Source organism: Aulonocara sp. 'chitande type north' Nkhata Bay, linkage group LG3 (assembly GCF_057382095.1).
Source record: "Aulonocara sp. 'chitande type north' Nkhata Bay isolate Kocher_YH1m ecotype deep benthic linkage group LG3, A_spYH_male_GT1.1, whole genome shotgun sequence".
In the NCBI taxonomy this organism is placed as follows: domain Eukaryota; kingdom Metazoa; phylum Chordata; class Actinopteri; order Cichliformes; family Cichlidae; genus Aulonocara; species Aulonocara sp. 'chitande type north' Nkhata Bay.
Genome location: NC_141346.1, coordinates 19,122,449 through 19,150,054, shown reverse-complemented (window position 1 = coordinate 19,150,054; position 27,606 = coordinate 19,122,449). Strand labels below are relative to the sequence as shown.

Genomic DNA, 27,606 nt, shown 5'->3' with positions numbered 1-27,606 from the left:
AAACTTGTTTTATTAGTTTTAATCTTTTAACTTTTTGCATCAAGCAAAAATTAAATTATATGCAACATTCTCTGACTGGAAGAAATTTGTTTAACATTTAAACTTATTTTCTGCACATTCCCATTACGTCATAGCGCACTCCCGGTGCTTGCTTGGAAGTTTAGGGGTTTTTTTTCGCTGTAAAAAGAAGTTTTCTTCCCACGCACAACGGACGCTAATGTTTTTGTCACTTTTTATGGAATCAAACTCAAAGTAAGGTCAGTACTTCCACGCTTTAAACGCTGCACGCTCATACTCTCTCCCTGTCACGGGTTGCTCTGAGGATCCACTTGCAGGACTCCGGAGTGTGTAGTAACAGAGACAGTTTATTCACAAAAATCTTCACCAAGTGTATTTACAGACAGTGCGAGGACAGTGCTATATACAAGATGTGCGAGGGCGGGTTCCAGGGCTCCAGGGAAAACAAGGGAATCACACACGCTCACACCAACCTCTCTCCGCTAGTGACCAGCCACCTCTTACACGCTCCACACGGGGAAACACGGGGACGGGTCCGGGGAATCTAGAACAGAGAGACAAATGTTAACTTTCTGAGGCGGAAGTGTGGGAAACTAGGGCTCGATGTGTACTGACAAGAGTCTTCACAACAATCCAGCGTTGAACGGCTGATCTCCTCCTTCTGATATACCAGCTGGTCTGATGAGGCCCAGGTGTGCATGATCTGGGAGGGCGTGGACCGAGAGCGTGAACCCGCCATGAGTTCCGCCCCGGCAAAACAGGGGAGGGGGAGAGAGATTGCTGATCAGTGCCTTGCCGATCCCGCAGGTCGTGACACTCCCGCACTCGATATATGATCCACTGTTGATCTGCACACAGCTGTTGTCACGAACGTCGCACTCGCTTACGTCACTGTCATGAGACATTCTCGCAAAAAAATCACGGTTTTAGTAACGCAGTAACGCAGCGTTCCTACGGGAAAGTAACGGTAATCTAATTACCGTTTTTGCAATAGTAATCCCTTACTTTACTCTTACCTGAAAAAACTAATCAGATTCTCTGAATCTCTGAATACGCTACAAGAAAATAGAGACTTTAAATAGAAATTGAGAAATCACCATTTGCTTTTAAGCCACTACTTCTGTTACAACCTTTATATTACTCTGCTAGTGGTCACTTTTGGTTCTGCAACAAAGACAATTCTCTGCAGCACTGACTGTTGACACTTTCAAACATAAACACTTTCAAGCATTTGTAAAAGGTTAAAAATGTGTGTTTAAGCCAGAAATATGAGTTAAACTAATAGTTAAAAAGTTAAGGGATAAGAAGCAGGAGGTCGCAGCAGACGGACGCCCGTCCCTGAGCCTGGTTTTGCTGGAGGTTTCTTCCTGTTAAAAGGGAGTTTTTCCTTCCCACTGTTGCCAAAGTGCTGCTCATAGGGGGTCATATGATTGTTGGGTTTTTCACCATATGTATTATTATAGGATATACTGTACAATATAAAGCGCCTTGAGGCGACTGTTGTTGTGATTTGGCGCTATATAAATAAAATTGAATAGAATAGAATAGAATAGAAGAGCAGTCATAACTTATGGGGATTTAAGTTCAGTTCATGTCTTTAAACAGGGTAAAAAAAAAAATGGACACCCATTTTTTGTGCTTATTATATCTTATTATATTTGCTGAATCAGTGTTATCCACTACACTTTACATGTTCTATGGCATCACTTAAAGATACCACTAGATGGCGCATAATGCTCAGGAGAAGTAAACCCTCTTCGGAGGCAAATCTGCAGAATAAATCCTGCAGTTGAAACTGTAAACAAGCTCATGATCTGTGCCTCTTTATTTTAATACACAGCTGCAGGATCTAGGATTGCACCTGTCAGACCAGGGGGCACAACACAGTCAACTTATCAATTCTAAATCCACAGAAAATTTACAGTTTTAAGACTTTGAAAGTACTGATAGAATTGTTTACCTGTGAGCCTGCGGTACATTGCATTTGTTATGATGCAGCTAAAGAGTCAACTGTCACAGCAAACTAGCTTTCACTAGATTGTTCTTTAAAACATACAGATGTGGCTCTGATCCATTTGTTGTCAGTTTTTATGACAGGCACAGATTCATCATTGTCTTTATGGAAACTATGTACAAAAATGCAGTTTAAAATTTGTCTAAAGAACTAATATATATGCAGTGTTGGGAAGGTTACTTTTAACATGTATTCCATTACAGAATACAGAATACATGCCCCAAAATGTATTCTGTAACGTATTCTGAATACTTTGGATTACTTAATATATTATCATGCTTTTTACAACAACGTGAATGTACTATTGCTGTGTGATTTATTACTATTACTGAAGGTCCGCGACTCCGAACTGTAGTAAAGGGACCTCTGACTAATATGGCGGGGTCCCTGTCGGCTCGTAGCCGAAAAATAGCTTTACTTTGTTGTGTGGGTCAACTTTTCTTGCGAGAGACAGAGAGAGGCGTTGAAAGACTGCTCCAACGGAACTTATTGTTTCGGAGGAAAACACGAACACGGTGTACAGTCGAGTCTTAATAGCTTACTTACAACTGGGCTCGTCAGGCACTCTTCTTGGCTGCAGTGGTTATTATTATATTTACATGCTTCCAGCGCCCGTTTTTCCTCGATGACAACTCGTACCTTTCCACTCCCCTTTTTCTCCCTCCTCGCGCTCACAGACCCATAACGTGTATGGCAGTCCATTCTCCCTGCAACACGGACTACACTGCCCACGATGCTACATTCTTTAGAGCTATGCTTGTAGCATTCTGCCTGTTAGCTTAGCACAACAACAACAACAACGAAAAGGCGCTCTCTCACCCAGGAAACACACTGGTCGTGTCCAAATTCATGGGCTGCATCCTCCTGAGGACCCGGCCTTCGCGGTCTACGTGGGCCAGGTCCTCAGAAGGTCGGGTAGGCCGGATGTAAACGGCCGTGAAATTGGACGGTCTAGCCTTCAGATTAGCGTCACCGCTGTCTCGGTGGAGTTTAATAAACTCGGCCGTCTGCTTCTTGCTATCTAAAATATAACAGGACACTGGTGTAAATTCTCGACTGTCTCATACTTCTGTTTAATCAGTTTTCTGTTTGACGTTTAGTCAGCTGTGTAAAAACCAAGGAGGAACCCACCCAATGGATTAATAAAGTTTTATTTTATCTAATCTAATCTAATAACTTTAATCTCAGCCAAACCGATTTACTCACGAACAAACAAAACACTGAAAAAAGCCCAACGATAACATTTTTAGGTTGTCTAAGTGACTTATATATTACGTTTAACCCGAGCAGCGAAAGTCCGCGGTGATCTGAAAATGATGTGCCAGGAGTTGTGCTCGTTCTCGGCCGCATCAGTAACCCTCGAGCTCCCGGCTAGCTGTCGAGCTGGTGGGTAGCAGACGCCTCCGAAAACGTCGAAGCACTTTTGTAAATATGCGATATCTTGATAAACCGAGCAGATATTTGATGTTTACACAGCTACTTTCTCGCCTGAAAATATGTTAAAACTTAAAACTTAGTAGCGGCCGCCATTGTTGGAAACTGGAGTTTGGCTGGGCCGCGCTATGAATTTTGGGATATGGTAGGCCACGAAGGACACACCCGACCCATCCTTCAAATTCGGGAAAAGGAGGACGCATTCCAGGGTGGCCTTTTGTTGTGGGCAGTCTGAGGTACACCTGTGCACTACTCATGATGTCAGATCAGCATCCTGATGTGGCACACCTGTGAGGTGGGATGGATTATCTCAATATGGCAGATGTGCCCACTACCACACATTTGGACTGATTTGTGACCACTGTTTGGGAGGGATGGTTATATTGTGTATCTGGAATGAATTTTAGGTCTCTACGTCCATCCCATGGGGAATGGGAGCAAAAACAAAGGTGTTGCGTTTATATTTTTGTTGAGTGTAATACTATGGAGGCATGCTTAGTTTGAAAAACAACTGAAGTAAAGTCTCTTAAATTCAATTTCCTTGAATCAAAATGTACAAATAGACACGTTCAGTTTGTTCTAAATATATTCTGTGCACTGTCGACCTTCTGAATGATGTTCATGCTGTTTACAGTCTGGTTAAAGTGAAGAGAAGTGTGCACACGTTTGCCACAATGCCTCAAATTTTTGATCAGAAATCTTTGTAAAACCCACAGAACCACACAAATAAGAACAAAGAAATGAGACCAAAGCTAACCGATCCTGCAGAGAAACCAGATAATTGCTGTGGTGATAAAGACAATTATTATTATTGCTTTTTGTTTTAGTCTTTTTTTTAATAAGAAATCTTTTTCACTGTTGAATTGATTTTCTTGTCTCACAAAAGTTGTGTGACTGTAACTCCATGTAAAGAACAGAAGATATCTACTAATCGGTTATACAAGTAATTGTTATCTGAGGTGTTGGGTGGACGGATTCGAGACCCTCAGCTGGACTGCAGTGGTTGGACTGGTGGACTACATCTTTTAGGGGGGAGATGGCATCTGGCTCTGATGGAAACTCTGGAAAGACAAACATCATTATGTCAATTTAACAGGTTTAAACACAGTTCCTGGTGTTTTCTTTTTCCTGCTCCACTAATTAAAGAAAGTACATCTCAGCTTTGTCAATACTGACGCAAAACCCCAAAATATGCTGCGCCAAAAACTGGTCTGCCCCAAGAATTGAGCGCCCCGGCACAAATGCCAAAACGTCACAGTCTATATATGGCTACAGGCCAGTGGACACTCTTTCAATGGTGAGGATGTACACATGAAAGCTGGTTTGAGCAGAAAGTCATGGACACCATTTATGTGAAAAGGGCCTAAGGGTACATCTGTCACCATCTTACAATGCTGTGATTGCAGCCATTCCCCAACTCTCTGTGACTGGGACTCATGGCCATTGATCAGTGTCCTTTTGATACTGACTAAAATATCAACGTGCTGGGATCTTGTTCTGATTCGGAACAATGACAGAGACAAAGGAGAGAAGCCGTACCTGTTGACTTTGATTTGTTTCTCTTTCACGATTTGTGAATAAGTGGTGTTTTTTTCCTCACTGTTGAGTAGAGTGCATACCGATTTATCCCTGCGGAACAAAACACACAGAGGACATCAATGCAAGTTATACAGCCTGAAAGCTACCTCTGCGGCTGATTTGAATAAGATACAAAAATCATCCACGTCCTTTATCTATATCTATGTGTTCTTTTTAGTATCAGTCAATTTACATCTGTATATAAAAAGCTGGAGAGGCTGAGGACGATGGACTAAATTCTGGAGGCTCATGTCTATTAATAAAAAAGCACTGGAGTGTTTTCATCAGAAACTGGAATCCACAGAGCTGTTAGTTTCCTGTTAATCATAGGCTAAAAACAATAGATGCTCCCTGTTATGGTTCATCAACAAACACACAACAACTACTTTTGACCTGTTTAAAAAAATACTTAGCACTTTATGCTCAAGTGGGGTCTGGAGACTATCCCAGGCTTAGTGTGAAAGATGCGATACAAAACAGACTGTAGCAAGACAAACTATCCACACTCAATCACAATCACTCGAGAATCACCAAATAACTTCACTCGTTTGTCTTAGGCAGTGGGACTAAGCTGGAGCGCCCAGAGAGAACCCACACAGACACGAGGAGAATGATGTAAACAGAAAGGTCAAAGGTCAATTGGCAGTCAAAAGGTAGCTGAAGGATGAGCTATTTGTTTATTTGAGTGATTTATTTATTCGATTCAGTAAAAGGACTAGATGTTGTAGTCCCTGATAATGCATTGCGTTAAATGGCGAGAATCTTGAGGGATGGCTGTTTTGAGGAAAGGCAGCCCAGAGACATCGATGTGTGCCTCAACTTTCCGTCTTTAAGGCTAATCTGCCATTTTTAGGGGGATTAGATTTCTGATCTAGATTATCATATTAAGATTTGGGACACAGCGTCAGTACTGGACCTTGGATTCATCGGGTGTTTCGGCCATTATCACTAGACACCCTCATCAAGGAGGCCCTGCCAGGGTTGATCAGGCCCTGGAGTGTCTGTGGTTTATGTTAAATTGTTATTTCTCTTCTTCTTTCTTCTGTTTAGTTTCCTACAGTTCATCTATTCACTGCAACTGAGAAATAATACCTGACTCTTTAGCATTTATGGAGCCTCACTTCTTTAAAGGGATAGAAAAGGTGATAGAGAGAAGTAAGACAAAAGGGACAAGATAGGAGAGAGCAGAGAGGAGAGCCGGAAGGGGGCGCCCGATCTGGCTTCCCACACCTCCCCTCTGGATCGGGCTGTACGCTCTACCTCCCCACTGCCTCCCAGAAAAGGGAAGAAGAGCAGATAATCATTTTCATTCATTTATTTGTTCATTAGTAGAAACAAAGAACATGAACACCACCTCTGCTCTGTCCGATGTCACATAAGACGTCACTGATTGGATTGTCTTCTATAGCTTCCACTTGATTAGCTGAAGCAAACCAAAAGGAACAGCAGTATGACGCTGTGCAAGTTTTGATGACACGTTTAAAGTCATTGATATACTTGTACATAGTTCTGAAAAAACCAAACCTGAGTCAAATCCAGAGGTCCGAGTGTCACCTTCAGGTTTTCTAACATCACAAAGTTTTATCAACAGAATTATTGAAATGAGTAGAGCTGCAACACAGACTGTTAAAAAGAATGACAACACAGAGACAACAGGCGGGGAGAGTGATGTATCACAAGAGGTGCAACCAGGAGGAGGTGTGGATGTAGGTGGAGGTGTGGATGTAGGTGGAGGTGTGGTGTTGGGTTTGTCTAAAACAAAGCAAACACAGTCATTAAGTTGTCGTCACATTGTGAACATTGAAACCTGCAGAAACACAGACAGGTGTGTGTGTCACCTGTGACAGTGATCCAGCTGGATGGAGACTCTCCATGACCGCTGATGTCACACTTGTAGAGGCCTTCATCAGACCTGGAAACATGCTGGATGGTCATGTGACCTGTAGGCTCTTTCCCGATGACGACGCCATCTTTGAAGAAAGCAGCTGTGATGTTGGAGGGAGTGGTCTCTGTTTTACAGTGCAGAGTGACGTCATCTCCCTCCATCACAGGGAGGACAGGACTCTGCAGGATCACTGATCCACCTCAACACAGAGACAAACTACAGCATTTCATCCATTTACACACAGCTTCATCAACACTAACTCCACACACTCAGCTTACCAGTGACTGTCAGGTTAACCATGTTACTGATGGTACTCTGATTGGACTCACACCAGTAAACTCCACTGTCCCATGTAAAGAGATCAGTGATTTTACAGGAAGAACTATTCTTTTTTCCCCAGTCGACCCCACACTGAGTCCTGTTTTCCCTGCTTGTGTTCCTCCTCAGAGTCCATCCAGCAGAGCTGTCGTCCTCCTCACAGCTCAGAGACACAAAGTCATCTTTAAAGAACTGAGAGCTGCTGGGACTCACAGTCAGACGAGCTGTGAGGGTTAAAATAAAAATTATGTTGATCTTTTTTAAAAATAATGCCACAAAATTATTTCTACTTTCAGTAGTTTTACATTAGTGATCCCCACTGAAAGAAGGAGTAACAGACTTGATCATTTAACATAATTGGAATAAATAAATGAAAAAAGGTTACTGACCTTGATTTGCTGCGCAGCTCAGCACTAAGATCAGAACTGAAGAGAAATAAAACAGTTCACTGAATCACCGAGAGGAAAACAATTTAGTTTTCTTAAGGTAACCAAGGAACATTAAACTCTGGTGTCTCCTTTTATTATGTGGCAACCACATATTAAGAGGAGACACTAGATGGAAGAAAAAGAAGATAGAGATGGATACGATGCACTGTAGAATCCAGGCAACAACATCACCAGAGAAGTGAGGAGAAACAGGACTACACAGTAAAGAGACCTCCAAAAGTACAGCGAGAAGTTTGGATAGACCTGCAATGAGATCAAGATGCAGAGCTCCATGCCATTCGTATATAGGTGTTTTTTTTTTAATGTGCAGGGTAAAGAGGGCTTACCATAAACAAATACAGAGGGGTATGTTGCATCTGGGTTATAAAGTATTGAATCTGGGATAGCATTGTATAGGGCAGACACACCCAAGAACTACAAAGTAATGTCTTGATTTTTTTTCTTTTTTATGCTGCTACTGTGCAAGAAAACTCTGCGGTCCTAAAAATAAAACCTGAGCAGTTAAAGTGTTTTCATCAGAAACAGGAAACTAGATCACCGCACAGCTGCTAGTTTCCTGTTAATCACAGACTGAAAAAATAGATGCTCCACACAGATTAATGCATCATCTTAGTGTTAAATGCAAACGCAGAACAACTGCGTTTGCGTTTAACACTCATAGTGCTACCTGCTCTACTTCCTGAAATAAGGCTTTTAGTTTTATTTGCTAAAGTTGAAAGTGACTTTTATGCTTTACTTGTATTGAGAATGACTTAATAATCTTGAATTAGAATATTGATTGTTAATTTAAGCTGGCAGCTGTTTAACAGACAGTCTGAGCCACAGCTTGCCTCATTGGTGAGACTGGTCTAACCCATTTACCGTAACATCAGAGGAAAGGACACCACACTGCTGCTGCATTACCAAACAAGTTGTCTGCAGGCACTGGCGACATCATACTGCTCAATTCACTCACCGAGACCACAGCCTCACTTCAGGTTTGACAGCATTTCTAGCAGCTTGAAAGTGAATTGAGGCTGCAGTTTGGGGGAGGTCTCAGAGGGGACTGGCAGCAGGGTGGGTATATCCACAAATACTAACATACCGGTATGTAGATAAAGAAACAGAAGGAAAGAAACTGGTCTCCATAAAGGATCTCCGATTCTAAATGGATACTTTATATAACATTTCTTGCTAGTACTGGTTTCAACCATCTTTTGCCTTCTTCATGGCGTAAATTTATTCACCTCAGAGAATTTAGTCTATATTGACAAGATGTCATCACACAGTTGCTGAAGATTTGTCAGATACTTGTCCACAATTCAAAGCTCTCCTTTCACCAAATCCAAAAGGTTCTCTAATGCATGTGGTGCTGTGGCACATCAGCTTTAACTTTCCACATGTTGGGTTGTCAGAAATGTTCTTCTGCACAACTTGGATGCAATAGGTGGTCAATCATACTGAGTTACAGCAATATGACTGGCCATTTGTTGTCGATTCAGTTTTGTTTATATAGCACCAATTTACAATGACAATCACCTCAAGATTTTGCCTAATATGGTTGGGCAGCAAGGTAATATACATCAACACTGGCAAGAACTCATTCTTCACTCATTTAGCCTACTTTTTATTTTATTGCTTATTTATTACTGTATATCTCAAAAATCTAAAAAAGTTGATTCTGTTCATCTGGACGAAGCGTTTTCAGTGGGAGAAACCTTTCGTCGCTCATCCAAGTGACTTCTTCAGTCTCAGCTGACTGCAGGTTTTCCCAATCTCATAAGGTATGACTGAAACTAGCACCACCGACGAACATTGGGCTGTGAAGTCAGTTCAGTGATCATTAATATGCAAATTGTCACGACCATTGATCACTCGCAATATTGATCATGTTCGTCCTCAAGATGTTCTTAAGATGAATTCAGTCTGACGTAAATATTTCGTGCCTTCTCCATAATAACTCATCAACAGCAGATGGTTAAAGTACAGAAATGTAAACAGAGAGAATCTACTCACAGAGATAAAGTAGAAATGTTTCCTCCATTGTTGCTCTTAGTAATCTGCTGTTTCCTCATCAGCAGTGACAACATATAGTGACCCAGTCCTTCCTCTTCATATATGTCTGTTTCCATATATAAAAGCATGTGTCATAGTCCCTGTTGGTCAGATTGTTGACACCTATGGTGGTATCAGGATGTTAAATCAACTGTTTGCTCGCACTTCACCATGCTTAGTTTTCTCTCTCTTTCTCCTTCCTTCTACCAAGTAAGAGCTCGAAATCACGTTCAGATTTCTCTGGCATTAAATTATTGTTTTTCAGAGAGAGAGAAAAACACTAAACTAACTTATGTTTGGGAGCTCGGCGGTCCCTGCTTCTATATCAATCAATAGATCCCCCAAATACACAGACACGAGAGAAATTGATTTGGTTCCACCCATAAAAAGCTCATTTCCTTTGAGATAGTACATGTTTATGCTAGTGCGTGTCCTAATCCCACAACAAATGTACAAACCTTAGGAAATCACAGACAAGTATTTCTTGTCGTTGAAAAAGGTTGCAAATTGTCGTATGTGCCACCAGCCTCAGGTTGAGACATAAACCATTTTGTATTCTTCTAATATATAGTTATCCCCCCCCCCCCCTTTTTTTTTTCACTCTCCCTGGGTTAAGTGTTTGGCAGAAACAGCAACAGGCAATCATCAGAGCCTGAAAACCATCACACACTTAGGGTAATGAGAACCAATACAAGCCCAGATACCCCAAGTGGCTGCAGCCTAGAGTGAAGCCCAAGCCACAATGGAAACCAGTGTGTCGGACCAGAAACACTCCAGTCAAGACTGAGTGAGAGCCAGACAGCACAACACGATCCCACCCATGTAGCACAGATGACCAGGAAGAGGAGTCCAAACTAATCTCCCTTTTTTAGTAAAGTAACTAGTGTACATGTAGTGATAAGCTGGGTTAGCTGCTGCTGATCATTTTCAGAGGTGTTGCTGAGTTCCTGCAGTGACCTGTAAGTCTGTGTTTATTGCAGTGCTGCCTGAGGGCTTCAACACCTTCAGCATTCACAGTCTGCAGCCTGGTCCTTTGTGCACTGGGACGTCTCTGGATTCTCTGAAGATGAATGGGTTAACTTAAAACCTCCCTGAGGTACTTTTTACGTCCAGTAGAGGGAGATGTTGGTTCTGCATGAATGTGAGCAGAAGCTACTCTTCCAAAGTGTCCTGCAAACTCAAGTTTTTAAAGATTTGTTGATTTGTGTATTTATACATCTGCATTTACTTCATGTTCTTTTGTTGCCGTCTCAGTCTATTGTTAGTACAGAATACATACATGTTATGTCCTGAGAACTGTCAACAGCAGGACTCCGTAAACTGTTGTCAGATAATGTTAGTCGTGGCAAATGTTAACTGGGTGTCAGGTTCATATTGTTGGATTGTCATTTATGCTTAGAAATATATATTTATATATATTTAGAAATGTATAATCATTTAGAAATGTATAATCATTTGTAGATTGAAAGAATGTCTCATCCTAGGGGGTCTGTAACAAGTCTGTGTAGTGTGAAGAGGGGAGTGCGTTCACTCCTCTTCAGAGTATTCTGGCATAGATCACCCACCTCCTAGGATCATGAGAGAGGTCGGAACTTCTTTTGCTGATATACGGTATATCAGTCCCACACACACACACATACCTACACTATGCACAGACTGGTACTCTTTGGTCACATGTATATATATATATATATATATATATATATATATATATATATATATATATATATGTAAGACATCATATGTTAATGAACTCATGCATATTCATGTAACCTCAATAAAGTGTTACGAGGAAGCAGACGAAATAACTGTGGTCAAGCGAAGGATTGGCGCTCATCCAGTTCTCTCCCTTGTGCGCGAGTGACACAAGAACTTTGCCTACTTGTTTCTTGCGTTGCTGTGCAGTAGAAATATCTTGAACGTTCCAGCAAATAGGTTTATGCTAGACAAACCCATCACTGGGTATAAGGATAAGCTATAGTTGTGGCTGGGAATTCATACAACTACAGAGACACGTGTTGGGAATATGGAGTGCTGACCTCTATAAAGCTAAAAACTATAAATGTGCACAGGAGGTGAAATGCCATGAAGTGGTTTTGAGTGGAGCTGAGTATAAAGGCCTGTACTATTAAACAAGCACTGTAAGTACTGTACAGTAGTTTATTGCAGTCAGGGCTCTGTGTGCGGGCAGGCGGAGATGAGGATCCAAACGCAGGACCCGGAGACTGAATTGCAACTTAATACTTCAACTTTATTGCTGGTGACGAAACAAAACATGAACTGACAAAGAGCACAGTGAACAGAAACACACAAGCAAATCTGAGGGTACAACACAACCCTGACACAAAGAAACACGGGGCTTAAATACACTGAGGAAGTCAGGAATGAGAAACAGGAGGGAGACACAGCTGGGAGACATCAGGGTTAACGAGACAGGGGGAGCAAAAGGGGAGACCTTCCCAATAAAACAGGAGACAAGAAACAGAGACGCAGACTTGACACTGAACTAAACTTTTACTAAACACCAGACACAACCTAAGAACTAATCTCTCACCAAGAATACCTGAAACATAGATTAATAATAATGATCAGCAAAACACCAGAGAATCACAAAATAATCCATAATGCAAAAACAAGCCAAAACATAAGAAACTGAAAATACTTGGTCAAAATCACCCAGAACCGTGACAATTGTAAAAGCACTTATGTGGATGGAGGTTCCAGGTAATCTCTAGTGAATATGACCCTTTGCTCAGTCTGTGGTTTAGGTTAATGTTATTCTAATTGAAGTGTTTCTAAATTGCATGCAGGGAACAGGAAATGCAATGAGAAAGACAGAGGGGAAGGAAACCTTAACCGAAAATGGCCTGCAATTGCATAGCGCTTTTCTAGTCCCTAAGGACCCCTTCACACTACATTCAGTCATTCACCCACACATTCACACACTGGCTACATTGTAGCCGCAGCTGCCCTGGGGCGCACTGAGGCGAGGCTGCCAGACATTGGCGCCACTGGGCCCTCTGACCACCACCAGTAGGTAAACATGGGGTTAGTACCAAGGATATCTGGCATGCAGCCAGGGTGCAGCCTGGGATCGAACCACCGACCTTCTGATTAGTGGCTGACCCGCTCTGCCACCTGAGCTACAGCCACACTGAATGAATACACTGCTGCAGATACACTCCTCCCTAATAGTGAGAGTTAATTCTTAAATGGAAAAATAAATAAATAAAGGCTTCATTTTATTATCAGAAAAAAATGCTGTGTAATGGCTCTCAGAGCACTGGTGTAGTTTTATTGGCATGATTTTTCTCACTGTAAGAAACACACAGGCAGAGCTGCCACACTGAGACCTGATGACCAACGGCATCAGCTTTCACACTGGCACAAGTCATTTCGCTCTCAGTGCCTGGATTTTTGTTTTCTTACATGGATTCAACAGAGCAGGACCAGGATTGTCTCCTAGCAACACGCCACTGAACAGTCATGTATTAAAACGACTGTAAAATTATATATGAGCATAATTAAAATGTTTTAAAATGACATAACAAAATACTGTAAGCAGTGTAGTTCTGCCATCAGTGTTTTATTAGTCTATTCATTTATTGACTCAACACAGCCTTTCACCCACGCCCACTGCATTGTTCCCACTTAACTCCTCCCACTCCTCACAGTCAGAATTTTTAGCTTTCTCAGCACTTTAGTTTTCATTCATCATTTCATTTATCGGAGGGTGAGAATGGTTGTGTTTCTTGGCTGGACTCTGCTCTCTGTGCGCCTGCTGGTTTGTGCCTCTCAAGGTGAGCTGTGGTCTCTACCAAAGTATCAAATATTGAGGGGGAATTTGGGATGTGGATTTTTAACCCTTAGTTGGTGTTCGTGTTTACTTCAAATGTGTTTAAAGATGTTTTCCATTAAGACTTTAAGAGTTACAGAGATTTCTATTCACAGTCCCTCATTTTCAGATGGGGGACTGTCTGTACATGTAGTTTTATGGGCAGGTGAGGTCTGGTTCCCTGTTATTTCATCACAAATGAAGTAGACATATGAGCTGAGGTTGATTCATAGTGTTGAGTATGGACTTCATAGGGAGCTCAGCAGAACTAAAAGGGAGAAGAGAGAGAAAGGAGGAGTATTATGCTCAAAGTCTAGAACAAAGATATGCCTTTAATAATGTTAGTGCAGTCTACGGGGCCATACTTGGCTGAGCTTTAGCCAAATGCTCTGAAACAAATGATTTTTAAAAACTATTTTTAAACTATGCAACGTAAGAGTTTCTCACGGTGAAGAAGATGAAGAAATGGGACAGTCATCAGCAGCAAAATTAATCATCTAATTTCTGCCCCACAGGGCAGCTTTTTGGGTGAATACAGACAGACACACAGACAAGCAGCAGTTTAATGTGGTCGTCATGATCTCCAGGTCTTGGAACCAGAGTTTTTAACTTTAGGTTGTTTAGGGTTTGTCTGCGTTTATAGTTTTAAATTAAATTCAGTAAAGCTGTGTCTTGCTCTCAGATGGATTTATGACTGTACATGGCTAATATCTGATATTTAGCTTTCAGTGTGGCGTGTATTCCCATACACTCGAAATGTGAGGGCTAAGTTGCTGGGTCTTTTGGGTAAGCCATCATAGATAATTTAGCTCTCAGAAGACAAATTGTTGACTAATTTGTTAATTAATCTAAGGTGTGGCAAATCACTGAAATAAAGTTCAGTGCATAGTTGATATAAATTGTCATGTTCATGTCAACGCCTTGATAAATAATGCTCAAAAAATATACATTTCTTGTGCTGTGATATTATGTCACAGGAGTGTAAATCTGTAAACCCTCAGAGTCACATGATCAGTAACACATGTGAATGGCAGCCACACATGATTCCCACTTTTCTGTTTTAAATTCATGATGGTACACGTGCATTGTAGCCTCTGACAACGTCACTTCACTTTACTTTACAATTACTTATTTTCAAAAGTAATTAGTTTCTTAGTTACTTTTTAAAAACATGATTTACAACCTGAATAGGTGATAAAGCGATAGATCTTCTACTCTTCTACTTTCTGCCTAATCCATCATATAAAATGTAACCAAATGGAAAAGTTTCTTTTTAACATTCATTTTATTAGTTTTAGTCTTTTAACTTCATGCATCAAGCAAAAATTTAATTATATGCAACATTCTCTGACTGGAAGAAATTAGTTTAACATTTAAACCTATTTTCTGCACATTCCAGCACATAAAATTTACACTCAGTCTTTCAAATAGATGCAAGTAAAACACAGTAGAAAATAAATAAAATCAAAAACTAGCGGTCCTGTTGCTCTATTTTCACCTGTATAGCAGGAGTGGCGTAGGCGGAGGTGTGCTCTGGTGCAGGTGTGCCGCGGTCAGTTGAAGAATCCGCGAGTTTCTCTGTGAATTTCCCATTATGTCATAGCGCACTCGGTGCTTGCTTGGAAGTTTAGGGGTTTTTTTTCGCTGTAAAAAGAAGTTTTCTTCCCACGCACAACGGACACTAATGTTTTTGTCACTTTTTATGGAATCAAACTCAAAGTAAGGTCAGTACTTCTACGCTTTAAACGCTGCACGCTCATACTCTCTCCGCATTCGATATGTGATCCATTGTTGATCTGCACACAGCTGTTGTCACGAACGTCGCACTCGCTTACGTCACTGTCATGAGACCCTCTCGCAAAAAAATATCACGGTTTTAGTAACGCAGTAACGCAGCGTTCCTACGGGAAAATAACGGTAATCTGTCTATGAATAACTTTTGTGAGACTCTAAGATCTGAAATTTAAATGAGCTTCTCTGCCTTAAGAAACTCTTCACACTCTTCCTCAGCATAAAAGAAAATTTTAAGGGCTATGGAAAACAAAATTCACCAGTTAAACTAGTAAACCTTTCTGGAATTCACCTTTGAAGTTAAAGGGAAATTCTCAGCAGAAGAGTTCTGGTGTCTGCTGTAGAAGTGAACATTTGTACTTTAACCTCTCTGCTCTGTATAGTTTCTCTTTCAGACCAGAAAAACGTCACAGCTGAGTCTGGACAGAACGTCACGCTGCCATGTCGAGCTCCAAACAACATCCAGACTGTGGAGTGGAGCAGAGCTGACCTGGGAGATGACTATGTTTTTTTGTATCGGGATGAGAGGAAAACTTTAGTGCACCAGCATCCATCTTTTAAGGACCGGGTGGATCTACAGGAGAAACAGATGAAGGATGGAGACGTGTCTTTGATTCTGAACAATGTGACGATTAATGACACTGGAACATACGAGTGTCGTGTGAAGGCAAACAAAAAAAAACGCAGGAAGAGAGCTAATCTGAAGACTCCCCCCATCTGCATCATCAGCCTGAGTGTTGTTGATCCTCCAGGTGAGTGAGTAGAGTTGAGTGTGTGTGTGATCAGAGCTGAAGCTGCTTCCTGGTTGTTGATGTTTGTTTCTAAAGATGTTGTTGATGAGACTTTGTAGAAAGCAGCTGGTCTGAGTGATGTGATCAGAGTGCAGTAGATAATGTCTGACAGCAGTTTGATTCTGTTCTGTTCTTCACTCATCACCTACCTGACAGCTGACACCTCACACCTGTTTCTCACCTGCAGGTCCGACAGGAGGACCAGAGAAGGATGAACCTGTTGGACTGATAGTTGGCCTGTTAGTTTCCTGTGTCCTCATTGTTGCTGCTGTTGTTGGCTTTGTGATCTACAGAAAGTATAAAGGATAAAAGAGTCAGGCTTCACACTAACTTACTGATGATCTGCAGCACATCCAAATATCTCAGACGTCTGAACAGCTAAACTTTGAGTCTCCTGCTGCTGTCTCGACTTCCAAGTGATGTCAGTGAACAGGGGGACAGACACCAGGGACTTCACAAAGAAATTAATTATGAAGTGTCACCATAAAATGTTATTCTGTCTTATCTCTGGGTATGGAGATGATGGAAAGTCTTTGTGAGGAATTCAGAGTAAAGAAAATCTTAAAGAAAACAGAGAATTCTGCTGATTCAACAGTTATTGTCTGATTTTGCTGCATCCAGCTTACACAGTAAAATTAGACTTGCTGTTGTTCATAAGTTCCAATTTTAACAAAAACAGGGTGCTTCTATTTATTACTAATGTTATGGCTGCAGATTAGTGTCTCACACTTGAACTCAGCACTTTATCAGGAAATTGCTTTAGTTTGTCAGTAGATCAAGTGTGAAGTGAAATTAATTTGACTGATTCAACGGTCATTCTTGGAGGTTGTTCAGCAGAGACCAGAATCAAATGTAAAAACATTTATACATACATGCACATATACATGCGCACTCATGTCAAAATGTGATGCTCAGTTTTCATGTTAGTGATGCTGTAACCTTCGAGCTGGGCTCGATTTATGCTTGCACGTGTGAAACGTATTCCCACATGAATCTATGTTGGCCTTCAGCAAATGTTACCATGTTGAGTAAAATGAAATAAGAGCTGCTTTCCTGATACTTTAAACTGTGACTGTAAGATTGACACAACTTGCTAAACTATTAATCCCACTTTTAAACTTCATAGCAAGACCACAATGGTGCAAAAAAAAAAAAAAAACCCAATATCCAAATATAATATAATAAATAAGGGTGGAAAGGCTTTAGTCATTATCCTTATAATCTTTATTTATGGTGCACTACTCATCTGAAACACTCGTCATCACAGCGTTTCTGGTTTTCAGCTTTGTTTTTTCTTAAGAGGATCTTTGTGTATTTACCATTTGTTTATATTTTAAAACATTTTGTGTATTTTTTTGAATGTCAAGCAGTTGTTTCATTGTGACACTTTTATTTATCTCTGCTATAAAAATCAAGTATACAATCAGGCTTCATGTCCGTTTTCACACAGAATAAAGTCCTGAAGTATTTCTGTTGTTTGCCAGTCTTTTTCTTTCAGGCGGACTTTAACTCATCACCCTGTGACTCATCCAGCATCTGTGTGGCAGGGTGACAAATCAGCTCTAGCACAGACTGGACTGCCGGCTCTGTCCGCAGTTAATGACTAAATCCCTGTCATAAACTGCACACAGTGCAAAAATTTTTTTATTATAATTTGGCTCAGTGTAAAGAGGGGGAATTACATCCCTTTTAAATTCAAAATAGCTTTTTCTTAACATTGGGGGGAAGAAACCTCTCCTGGGCCTTTCTGGATGGAGATTGCGTGTTCTTCCTGTCTAGGCTCTCAGTTGTTGTTAGTGTGGTGTGAATATGAGTGTGTGGTTGTCTGTTTCTCTGCATCAGCCCTGTGTCAAGCTGGTGACCTGTCTAGACTGTATCCTGACTCTCGCTCTGTGGCATCTGGGTTAAGGTATATCTGCTGTAATGGTTGCTTTGTTCACCACCGCAACCAGTCTGACAGTCCCTGATATTTATACCTGCAGGAGGCGGGTATAAGGCGCAGGAAGGTGTCGCCACACAGACAACATCTCCCTCTGTGTGACTGTATGTGTCTGAGCTCCTGATCTAAAGTATCATTTAGCTGTAGGTCAAAACCGACACAATCATATATTCGATGCAATGCACCTTGGAGGTACCACAAACATCGTTTTACATGACATGATATCAAAATTGGCACGCAACACCCATGACACAGGCAACATCGCATAATGGGGTCTTAGGCTCCAGCACTTTACCACGAAGGAAGGAAGATGGATGTAAGATGACTCATCTGGGTCAGAGGACATCAGAGCTTACGTGACATTAAAACTGTAGCTGCCGGTGTTATTATGAGGTTTTTCCGGTGACGTCATCCCAACGCATGGCAGTCTAACGAGTAGCTCTCTCATAATTAATTCGTTCACCCCGTGAAGTGTCATAATTATTACCAATTTTTAATAGATAGTAGAGATATAAGCGGGGTGAACATGGGGAAAAGAGATAAACAGAAAGGATCGGCAGAAGAACGCGTAAACGAAGGGTTTTCGGCAGCGGCATCGCCACCTCGACATGAAGCCAATGCTAGGGCTAACATGGACGAAGGCTTGGCTTTGACCACGATACTGGAAGAACTACGGGACTTTCGAAGAGAGTTCCAGACTTGGTCAGAGCCAATAATAGGATAACCGAAGCAGAAACCCATATCGCGAAGATGGAAGATGTCCCCAAAGGAGCGGAGGGGTCTTCGATGCCAGTTTTTGTGGAAAAAGTATTGACGGAATGCCTCGACCTCCCCCAGGGCACAGAGCTTGGTATCGAGAGAGCACACCGGGCTCTGGGAGCAGTGAGGAACTGAGAGGGAACCCCGCGTTCCCTCTGGAGATATACTGTTCTGTCGAAGTGGGTGAGATAACAAATACTTTCCCCTTACTAGATGATTAAGATTGCTTTAGAGACTGTGGAGAAATGCATCTTAAAGGAGTTATCAGGGGCCCTTGCCCTTCAGCCAGGGGAGGTTTCCCCCTGTTTATGGGATTTATGTGCCAGGGTCTGATAGGACTGACCCCAACCTTGGAATCACGTTGTTTTTTTTTGTTTTTTTTTAATTTGTCTGGTTTTGGACAGTTGTTGTTGTTCATTGCTCGGGTTTTTAGAGGGAGTTTACCAGTCGATAAGTTACTTAAGTTTGGATACTTTATTTTGGAAAAATGAGCGCTAAGGGAATTAAGGTTATATCCTTTAATGTGAACGGGCTCACGAATCCTATTAAGCAAAGTAGAATTTTGACTAAAATGAAGAAAGATTGAGCACAGATAGTATACTTACAAGAAACACACTTGAATAATAATGAACATGAAAAATTTAGGAGGATGGGCTTTACAAACATGTTCTCTGCAGCGTATGAATCCGGTGTTCCAGATCTACTGGCGTTTAGATCAACTGGCATTGGTCGAACAGATGTGTGGCAGACTTGCGTTTCAGGAGCTCCTACCGACAAACCAGCAAAAAAACGCCAAATGTGTCATCTGTGACACTTGTGAGGTTGTCTCAAACACACTCCGTCAGACTTGATGCTGTTGAACAACAAAATGTTTAAAAATGTGGCGACCTGGTGATATCCTCATGCGCGACGCGATCGCGAAAACAGCAAACCAGTAATACCACGCCGATGTTGTTCACAAGACAGCAAGAGTAAACGATCGGGAGACTCTTGTCGTCATTATCGTTCCCCTCGCACGTTTTATTTCTCCGGTTTCAGCGTTTTTGCTTCACAACTAAAGCGAGCAGTTTACTTTGTGCACTAACATGGAGTCGAGTCAACCAGCGCCACCTCTGGCCAAGTGCACAACACATTTGTACCTTTCAATTGTGTCTGTTTGTGCGTCATGCAAATAAACCTTTGAAATGAATGAAATGATATCATATATTCCTTATTGGCCTACATTTGTAAAAAATTCCAAATTATATACACAAAGTCATAGAAATCACCACTCCAATTGGTCATCATGATTTTGATATTCTCTTTTTCCATAACAATAAAATACGCCTTTCGTCAATATTTCATTAGTGTTGTCACATCACATCCTGTAAGCATCGTCTGTCTGTGTCTTTTCCCTGGAAATGAATATTTCCAGCCAATATAGGCAATCCATCAACATGGCTGGAGAGTTGGTAGTTATATACAGTCTGTATTAGTGTGGTTAATCCAATGAAGATTTGTAAGGAGATGGCAGTTACTGTGAATTCACAGCAGTTACACAGTGATTAGCAATAAACAGTCAGACAATGACTCTGACAATCTCATTCAATCTTGCAGATTGCACCTTCTGTGGAAAGTGGTACCACACAGTGTGTGTGGACTTCCCCTGTGCAGAAGGCGACTACAAATGTTGTGCATGCTAAATAAACAGAAACAAATGATCCCTGTTGTTATGCAAAAACCTCAACCCACCAGGCTGAGGGAGGGGCGGCCATCAGCCAGTCAGAGATCTGCCTTGACACGTCGTAGATGAGCTGTGGCTGTTCCTCGGGATTTTACTCTTAAAAAAATAAATAGCTGGAAAGTTTTCCAAACTCCAAGAGAGCAAATTGGAATCAGGCTCCATAGCATGCATCTGTGAACAAGAGAGGGAGCTCTGCTTTATAAGAGACCGTGATGGATGGATGGACAAGCTTCATATCAGTAAATCAGTGTTGACATATAAAATAGGAAATAAAATATTCTGTGTCTGTCTGTGTCGGCCAGAAGACAAAAGACAGAGTTTTAAAGTGATCCCTTTAGAGCCTGAACCATGGCTGAGATCGTGTTCATTGAACCTTATAACAAGTTAAAAATAATAGTAATAAAATTTCCAGATATGAGTTTCAAATAGGATCATCTGCAATCTTTTGTGCATGTTATTGCTCAGTTCATCTTAGACAAACAAAAACATATACAGGCAGGGCTGGTGTTAATAAACAACACTGATGATGTACAAGTCTAAGAAATAAACTCGCCCATCAAATATTATGTGTCTGGTGTCACATTTGGCATCCTTGAACAACTGAAACAGTTGTTTTTAGGAATGTGTAGTCCTCCTCCCTGTGCGATTCACTCATTTCAGCTGTGTTTCAGTCCTCTTTCCTGTGTCACAACCAAAAACATCATTTGTGGGAACACAAAGGAATGTTTGATGAGAAAGAGAAAGAATTATGATAATTTTGTCACGGTTCGCCGTTTTATTACAGTCCCACCAGGTGTATATACAAGTTGTGCAGGGGAAGTGATATATACAGAGCGGTGATAGGGAAAAGGCTCTGGGGAATCCAGGGCGGGGAAAAAAAACCACTTGCTCTTCTTCAGGCACTCTCACGATCAGTGTCTCTCCAAACACTCTCAAAACAGGAATGCCCCTCGGGGAACGCAAGAAGAAGGAATGCGCTGAGATGCCTGAGTAGACTTGCTCAGAAGTGGGCTGCAGTGATGCGAGTCACACAAAACGATCCAGCGATGTATAGTAGTTACTCCCTGCACTAATGAGGCCCAGGTGGGCCGAGGTCGTGAACCTGCCATGAGAGAGAGAAAACTACTGATCAGTGACCTGCTGATCCTCTGGGCCGTGACATATTTATATGTTTGAAGCTTTGAAAATACACAGGAAGAATGAATACTGCACTGACTGGGGAATTTCACCCAGCAAATATATCAAAAGGTACTAATTACCAACAAGGTCCATTAACCCTTTAGAGCCGGTCGGAGCGGGCACGCTCTGTTTTGCGTAACTATTTTTAAATCCCGGTAGCTCTGCAACCACGTAAGCTAGCACAATAATTTTTTTTGCATATGAAACCGGAGAAGTTGTACTTACATCTTATGCCATCAGCTTGTGCTAGGTCACGGTTTCCTTCCACATATAGCTTTGCAAAAACTGCATAAAAAGCACTTGCAGCAACAAAAACATAATGTTCCAGAAACACGCTTTGCCGATCCGATCAGCTGTTCAAAACACTTCCTACGTTGGAATAGACGTCAGCGCGAACTTTTGCATGTCCGCCATTACCTGACGGAAACCGGAAGTGACGTCATTTTCGCGGAAATGTAGTTTTTTTACCATCAGGGCCTCAGGGCCTATACTGGTGTTTTTAAAAGTTATCTTTGACTTTATGACTTTCTGTGTCGTTTCTGGGATGCTTAGGACTCATGTTGCACTGCTGGAAATAGTTTATTTTGATGCATATGCTGCTTTTTTGCAAATTTGCAGTATAATATTTGTTTTTGTTTTTCCTGCAGTATATAAAAATTGGTGTATTTCAAAAATAAAACTATGAAGACACTCAAAATAAATTTCCTGTGGTGGGAAACTAGTTTGTGCAACTTTTTTGTATTTACAGTTTTGAGGGATAAGCCTCCTAAATTTCTCTAACTAGAAATATATGTTAAAAAAGCAAAAACGATTTTCAATTTTTTTGTAGTTTTTTGCAATTTATGTAATTACTATGCACTTAATGAATACATATTATTAAAATCTGGGCTATAATTGTTGCATTGATGTATAGCAACTTGAAATGCTCCCAAAAATGGCTCCACAGCATGTAAAAATATAATATAAGCTCTGGCGGACTTGGTTCTATGGTAGGTCTTAAAGGGTGAAACTTCAGAGATGTTGTTCAGGTCATACAAATGGTTTCCTGACAATGATTGCAAGCATTAAATTGCATCGTGAGCCACACACAGCCAGCTTTAATGACTGCCAGATAAGGGAAATTCCTTTTTTCTGTCACTGTACAGAAGTTTCACTGCACTTTTAAACCTAATATGAGAAGAAAAGAAGTTAAAACTTAAGTTTGACACCTCTGTTTTAGAGCTGTCGAGGTCCTGGGTCGCTGGAAAAGAGTTTTGAGTTTGTTGTTATTATTTTTTTTCCATTTTGTATTAGTTCTTAGGGTTCAAGTCTTGTGTTTAGTTTTTCTATTATCCCTACCTGTGTCCTCTCCCGGTATTCTGTTCGTGTCCCCGTTTGTGTCGTTTGTGTTTTCTGTTTGACTTTGAAGGTTTGTGTCTCGTCTTGTGACTGATGACACAAAGTTTGAAATTTTCTGGGTCACCAGAGATTGAAGTCAGTTATGTCTGTTTCATTTCTAAAACTGATATACTTTCTACTTAAGACTCAGCAAGTTACATTTTAAAGGTCAAAGTCAGCAACAGAAAAAGGAAAACAAAGACAAAAAGGAGAAGCAGCAACACCTTTGTAGTGTGGCTCAGAGAAGCAGTAGTAGTGGTGCAGTAGAGCTATGAGCAACGCACCGAGGCCCAAACGTCTGAATCATTAGCTGATTCGGAGAAGAGTCAGGAAACACAGGGCTGGGTCAGAACAGTAAAGTTCACATAGTATTCCTCAAGTATTTTTCCTGGAAACAAATGGGCATGTTCATCATTTTGGGGGGAAAGGGGGAAAAAACTAACAAAAACTTGCAGTGACACACATGTTACAGGTTGCTCCAGTGGTGTGATGTTGAACCATACTGAGCAAGTTCCAGGATGACTCTGTTACTTCATTGACAACATGCAGCATTCAGCCACTTTTGGACGTTAAATATTCTTCTGGTGCCAAATGTATTGCGCCCAGTAATAAAAGCAAGCTCCTCAGCAAATATAACTCCGCAGGAGCACTGAGATCATTGAGCCAGATGATCTTATTACAACTCAGGTCTGGTTTAAAGCAGAGAGGAATTTGGGCCTTCGCAGGATCATTTATTATGGCAGTTTCATATCGCAGCTGCAGTGCTTAGACTCTGGAATAACTTAATATTGGTAATTCAGAATCTATCCAGCCTTTCAAATTCTGTCTTAAAACTCACTTTTTTATGTCGGCTTTAATCTGAGTTCAGTCTGAGAACCATCGGGTTTGTTTTATGTTTGTTTTTATGTTAAATACATTGTATTTGTGTCATCTCACGTCTTGTTTTCTGTATTTGTTTTCTCTTGTTCATTAACTAACTAGTTTGGTCAACTTTGTTGCTTTTAAATGTGCTATAGAAATATAATTGACATTGACTGATACAACACTGGTCTGCCCAGCTATTGGTTGGTAAATGTATTTATGTAGTGTTCTCTTTGCCCGACTCTCCCCCAGTTCAGTCCATGGTAAATGGACTGTGAACTCACAGAATGCAGGCTGCATAAACCATATTTTACTCTCACCTAACACTCAAAGCACTTTGCACTCCAAGCTGTAGCAGCAGACACTTTTAACATCTGCGTTATTTGATACACGGCCCTGCTTTAAAATTATTCAGAAAAAACAAAGAAAAACAAAAACTTCTAGATAATCTTGGTGTAAAGTCGACTTCCACATGGCTGGAAAACAAAGGCCTCCAAAAAGCAACTCTTGTTTACTTAATCCCAAAGAAGACAAGAATGGCATTTTGTCCTTGTTTATAGCCAGATGTTGTCCATCTTGCGTTCTGGTTCTTGTTTGTGCTGTGATTTTTTTTCATTATCATCCACTAAACTAAAACATGTACTTTTTACTTTGATTTAACAGCATGAATGGCTGTTTGCTTCTCTGTAGTGAGCCTGCGATAGACTGATGAAACACATCTGAACTACATGTGAGAGAAATGATTGTGAAATTTTCCATCTGTTCCCTCTCTCAGAGAAACATTATTCTCTTACAGTGTTTTCCTTCCTGTAACTAAAGGTCAAAGGTCAAGTGAAGGCCTGCATGTGCTTTGCAAATAGAAGCTCCTCTGCTGCCACCTACTGGTCGTTACTAAGCAGTGAATGATGTCTGTTCATGGCGCTTACACTCACCGGCCACTTTATTATGTACAATTTCTTCACAGCAGTGACTTCAACTTCCTCTTCTTGCCTGGAAGTTGAGGATCACAGTTATTTATGTGATAACCTGGCTGATTGTGGCTCAAGAGTTGGCAGTTCGTCTTGTAATCGGAAGGTTGCTGGTTCGAGCCCCGGTCTCGGTTGTTGTGTCCTTGGGCAAGACACTTCACCCGTTGCCTACTGGTGGCGCCAGTGTCCAGAAGCCTCGCCTCTGTCAGTGCGCCCCAGGGCAGCTGTGGCTACAATGTAGCTTGCCATCACCAGTGTGTGAATGGGTGTGTAAAATGCTTTGGGGTTCATAGGGACTAAGTAAAATACTATACAAATACAGGCAATTATCATTTAATCAACCTCAATAACCCTGTGGAAAGGATGAGACGCTGAAGGTCTCCATATTTTCTCATACTAGATGATGACAGATGGTGTAGATATCCTCAATATTGAGAGATCCTCAGATTAAACCTTATTTGTTTCATTGGTTTCATTTTGATTGAGAATAATTTGACCTATCAGAGACTAGCAGCTTGATTCTGGTGGTTGGATATAATAATGTCTAAAAAAACAAACCCACAAACTTACAATAAACAGACAAAATGGGGAACCGGTAACAGATAAGATAATGTTTGAAACTTATCCGAAACATTTCCATATCTAAACTCTTCCAGGCCTATTTACTGCAAGACAATTGATCATAAGAGCAGCTTCAGCTGTTCAACTGGAACAATGTCTAACTGGCATCTGTGAAGCCCCACACTTACTTCAGTCCTTACTCTGTACTTCTAAATATCAGCTTTAAACTGAATTTATCATGTGAATTGTTGCATCATTTAACCCCATCTGTGATTCTTTTACCTCACCTTCTTCTGAATATCAGATTTTCCCCTGAGTAATTACAGTATTTTAGTAATAAATAAATAAAATTTGCCAGATCTGTGTCATGGTTGACCCAGGGAGCAGAGACAGCACATACTGAATTTAAGATCTTTATTTTACAAAAGCAAAATTGTAAGTCATCATTTTCCTTACTAAGTACTGGAGCTACATCGTGACATTAAGGCGACATCAGGGAAACATCAGACATGATGGGCTTGGAGTACTGAGTGTAGGGAGACAAAGGAGTGATGGCTCAAAATGACTCCTCCTGGCAGTTCTAAGTGATTAGCTCTAATGTTTGTACGGACTTTCAGTGAGTGATCAAAAACATCTGCAGGTACATTCAGTGTTGATATTTGACACATCTGAACCACAAGGTACAAAATAAACTGATTAATATAAACTGTGTGGAGTCGCAAATTTTGAAGCCAGCATGATAACCTTATCTAACGGATGATGTGGAGATCCAGCTTATTTAGATCTGATTAACATCAGTTCACTAAAGAAAAAGACCCCCTGAAAAGATTAGAATTGTTGAGACAGAGTTTAATACACTGAATCATCTGAACAGCAAGAAAGTACATAGCAAAGCAAGCAAAGCAATCTCGGGGGTGTAGAGTAGCACAAACAGCAAAGCCCGTTAACTGCCCCTGCTGCTGGGTAACGTTCCACCTGTCCTCCAGTCAGAAACAGCAGGTGCAGGGTCAGGTACAGGCCACGGTCCTGCCAGGGGTGGTCAGGACTCTCAATAAGGGCCATCTGCAGAGGGGCAACCTTTGAATAACCCTTTGCTTAGCCTTATCTCAAAACGCGGTCAGACATGGCACATTAATGAAAATGATTAAATCTTACAACAAGCAGTATGCATCAACAGGTGCTCATACAGGAAGTGGCATAATCATATGATATACGTGTGAATAATACTTAACTGAACTACATCACTAAGTTACATGCAATTTAAATTTATTGGGTAAATGTTTAACATGCTGATTCTGATACAGTGGACCCTCGTTTATCGTGGGAGTTATGTTTTAAAAATAAAAATAGGTGAAATCTGCAGGACCAGTGCCTGGATTGATTACAAGAACGCCTATGACTCAATGCCCCACACCTGGATCCTGGAATGCCTAGAACTATATATACATGTACATGTATATATATACATGTACATGTATATATATACGTGTACATATACGTGTATATATATATGTATATATGTGTACATATATATACATATATGTATATATATATGTATATATATATGTATTAATTATGCTGCAATAGGTGTAGGCTGCTGGGGAATTCCCATGATGTATTGAGTGTTTTTTATTCAGTCACCTTTCTCACCCACTATGTATTAATAGACCTCGCTGCATTGAATCGTACTTGTTATCTCTGTCTCTCTTTCACAGCATGACTTTATCCTGTTTTCCTTCTCTCACCCAAACTGCTCACCGCTGATGGCCGCCCCTCTCTGCGCCTGGTTCTGCTGGAACTTTCTTCCTATTGATTTTTATTATATTTATGTTATTATTTTATTCTAATTTTTGAGTTCAAAAATCATATTTGTATGCATAAACTGAATAAGTAACTGAAGTAATTTGGACACAACCCTCCACACCTAGCCCTGGAAAAAGAGCCATGTGTCAGGTCAAACACAAATGCAAGAACAATCATGCCACTGTGCGATGTGTTCACTGCTACAGATACACATGTGGTAAATGCAGACTACAGATACCATGGCAGTGCCAGGATTGTGAGTGATTGCTGAAAATGTTGAAATGTACTC

The 27,606-nt window shown here is 40.9% G+C and overlaps 3 protein-coding genes across 3 annotated transcripts in view; 2 read left to right on the top strand and 1 right to left on the bottom strand.

Annotated features, from left to right (window-relative positions):
• Positions 1-27,606, top strand: part of LOC147334363 (low affinity immunoglobulin gamma Fc region receptor III-like) — a 529,842-nt gene that overhangs the window by 501,575 nt on the left and 661 nt on the right. The window lies entirely within an intron of this gene.
• On the bottom strand, positions 4,400-9,719 carry LOC147334365 (low affinity immunoglobulin gamma Fc region receptor III-like). Its single transcript, XM_086271616.1, has 8 exons — positions 9,692-9,719; positions 7,637-7,672; positions 7,208-7,471; positions 6,883-7,128; positions 6,569-6,796; positions 6,399-6,467; positions 5,006-5,095; positions 4,400-4,527 (listed from the first exon to the last, which is right to left on the bottom strand). Exons 1-7 carry the CDS (start codon positions 9,717-9,719, stop codon positions 5,031-5,033), a joined length of 936 nt encoding a protein of 311 aa, XP_086127742.1. The 3' UTR covers positions 4,400-4,527; positions 5,006-5,030.
• On the top strand, positions 13,452-17,608 carry LOC147334364 (butyrophilin subfamily 2 member A1-like). The gene is made up of 3 exons (XM_086272002.1): positions 13,452-13,530; positions 15,740-16,108; positions 16,335-17,608. Exons 1-3 carry the CDS (start codon positions 13,470-13,472, stop codon positions 16,454-16,456), a joined length of 552 nt encoding a protein of 183 aa, XP_086128128.1. The 5' UTR covers positions 13,452-13,469; the 3' UTR covers positions 16,457-17,608.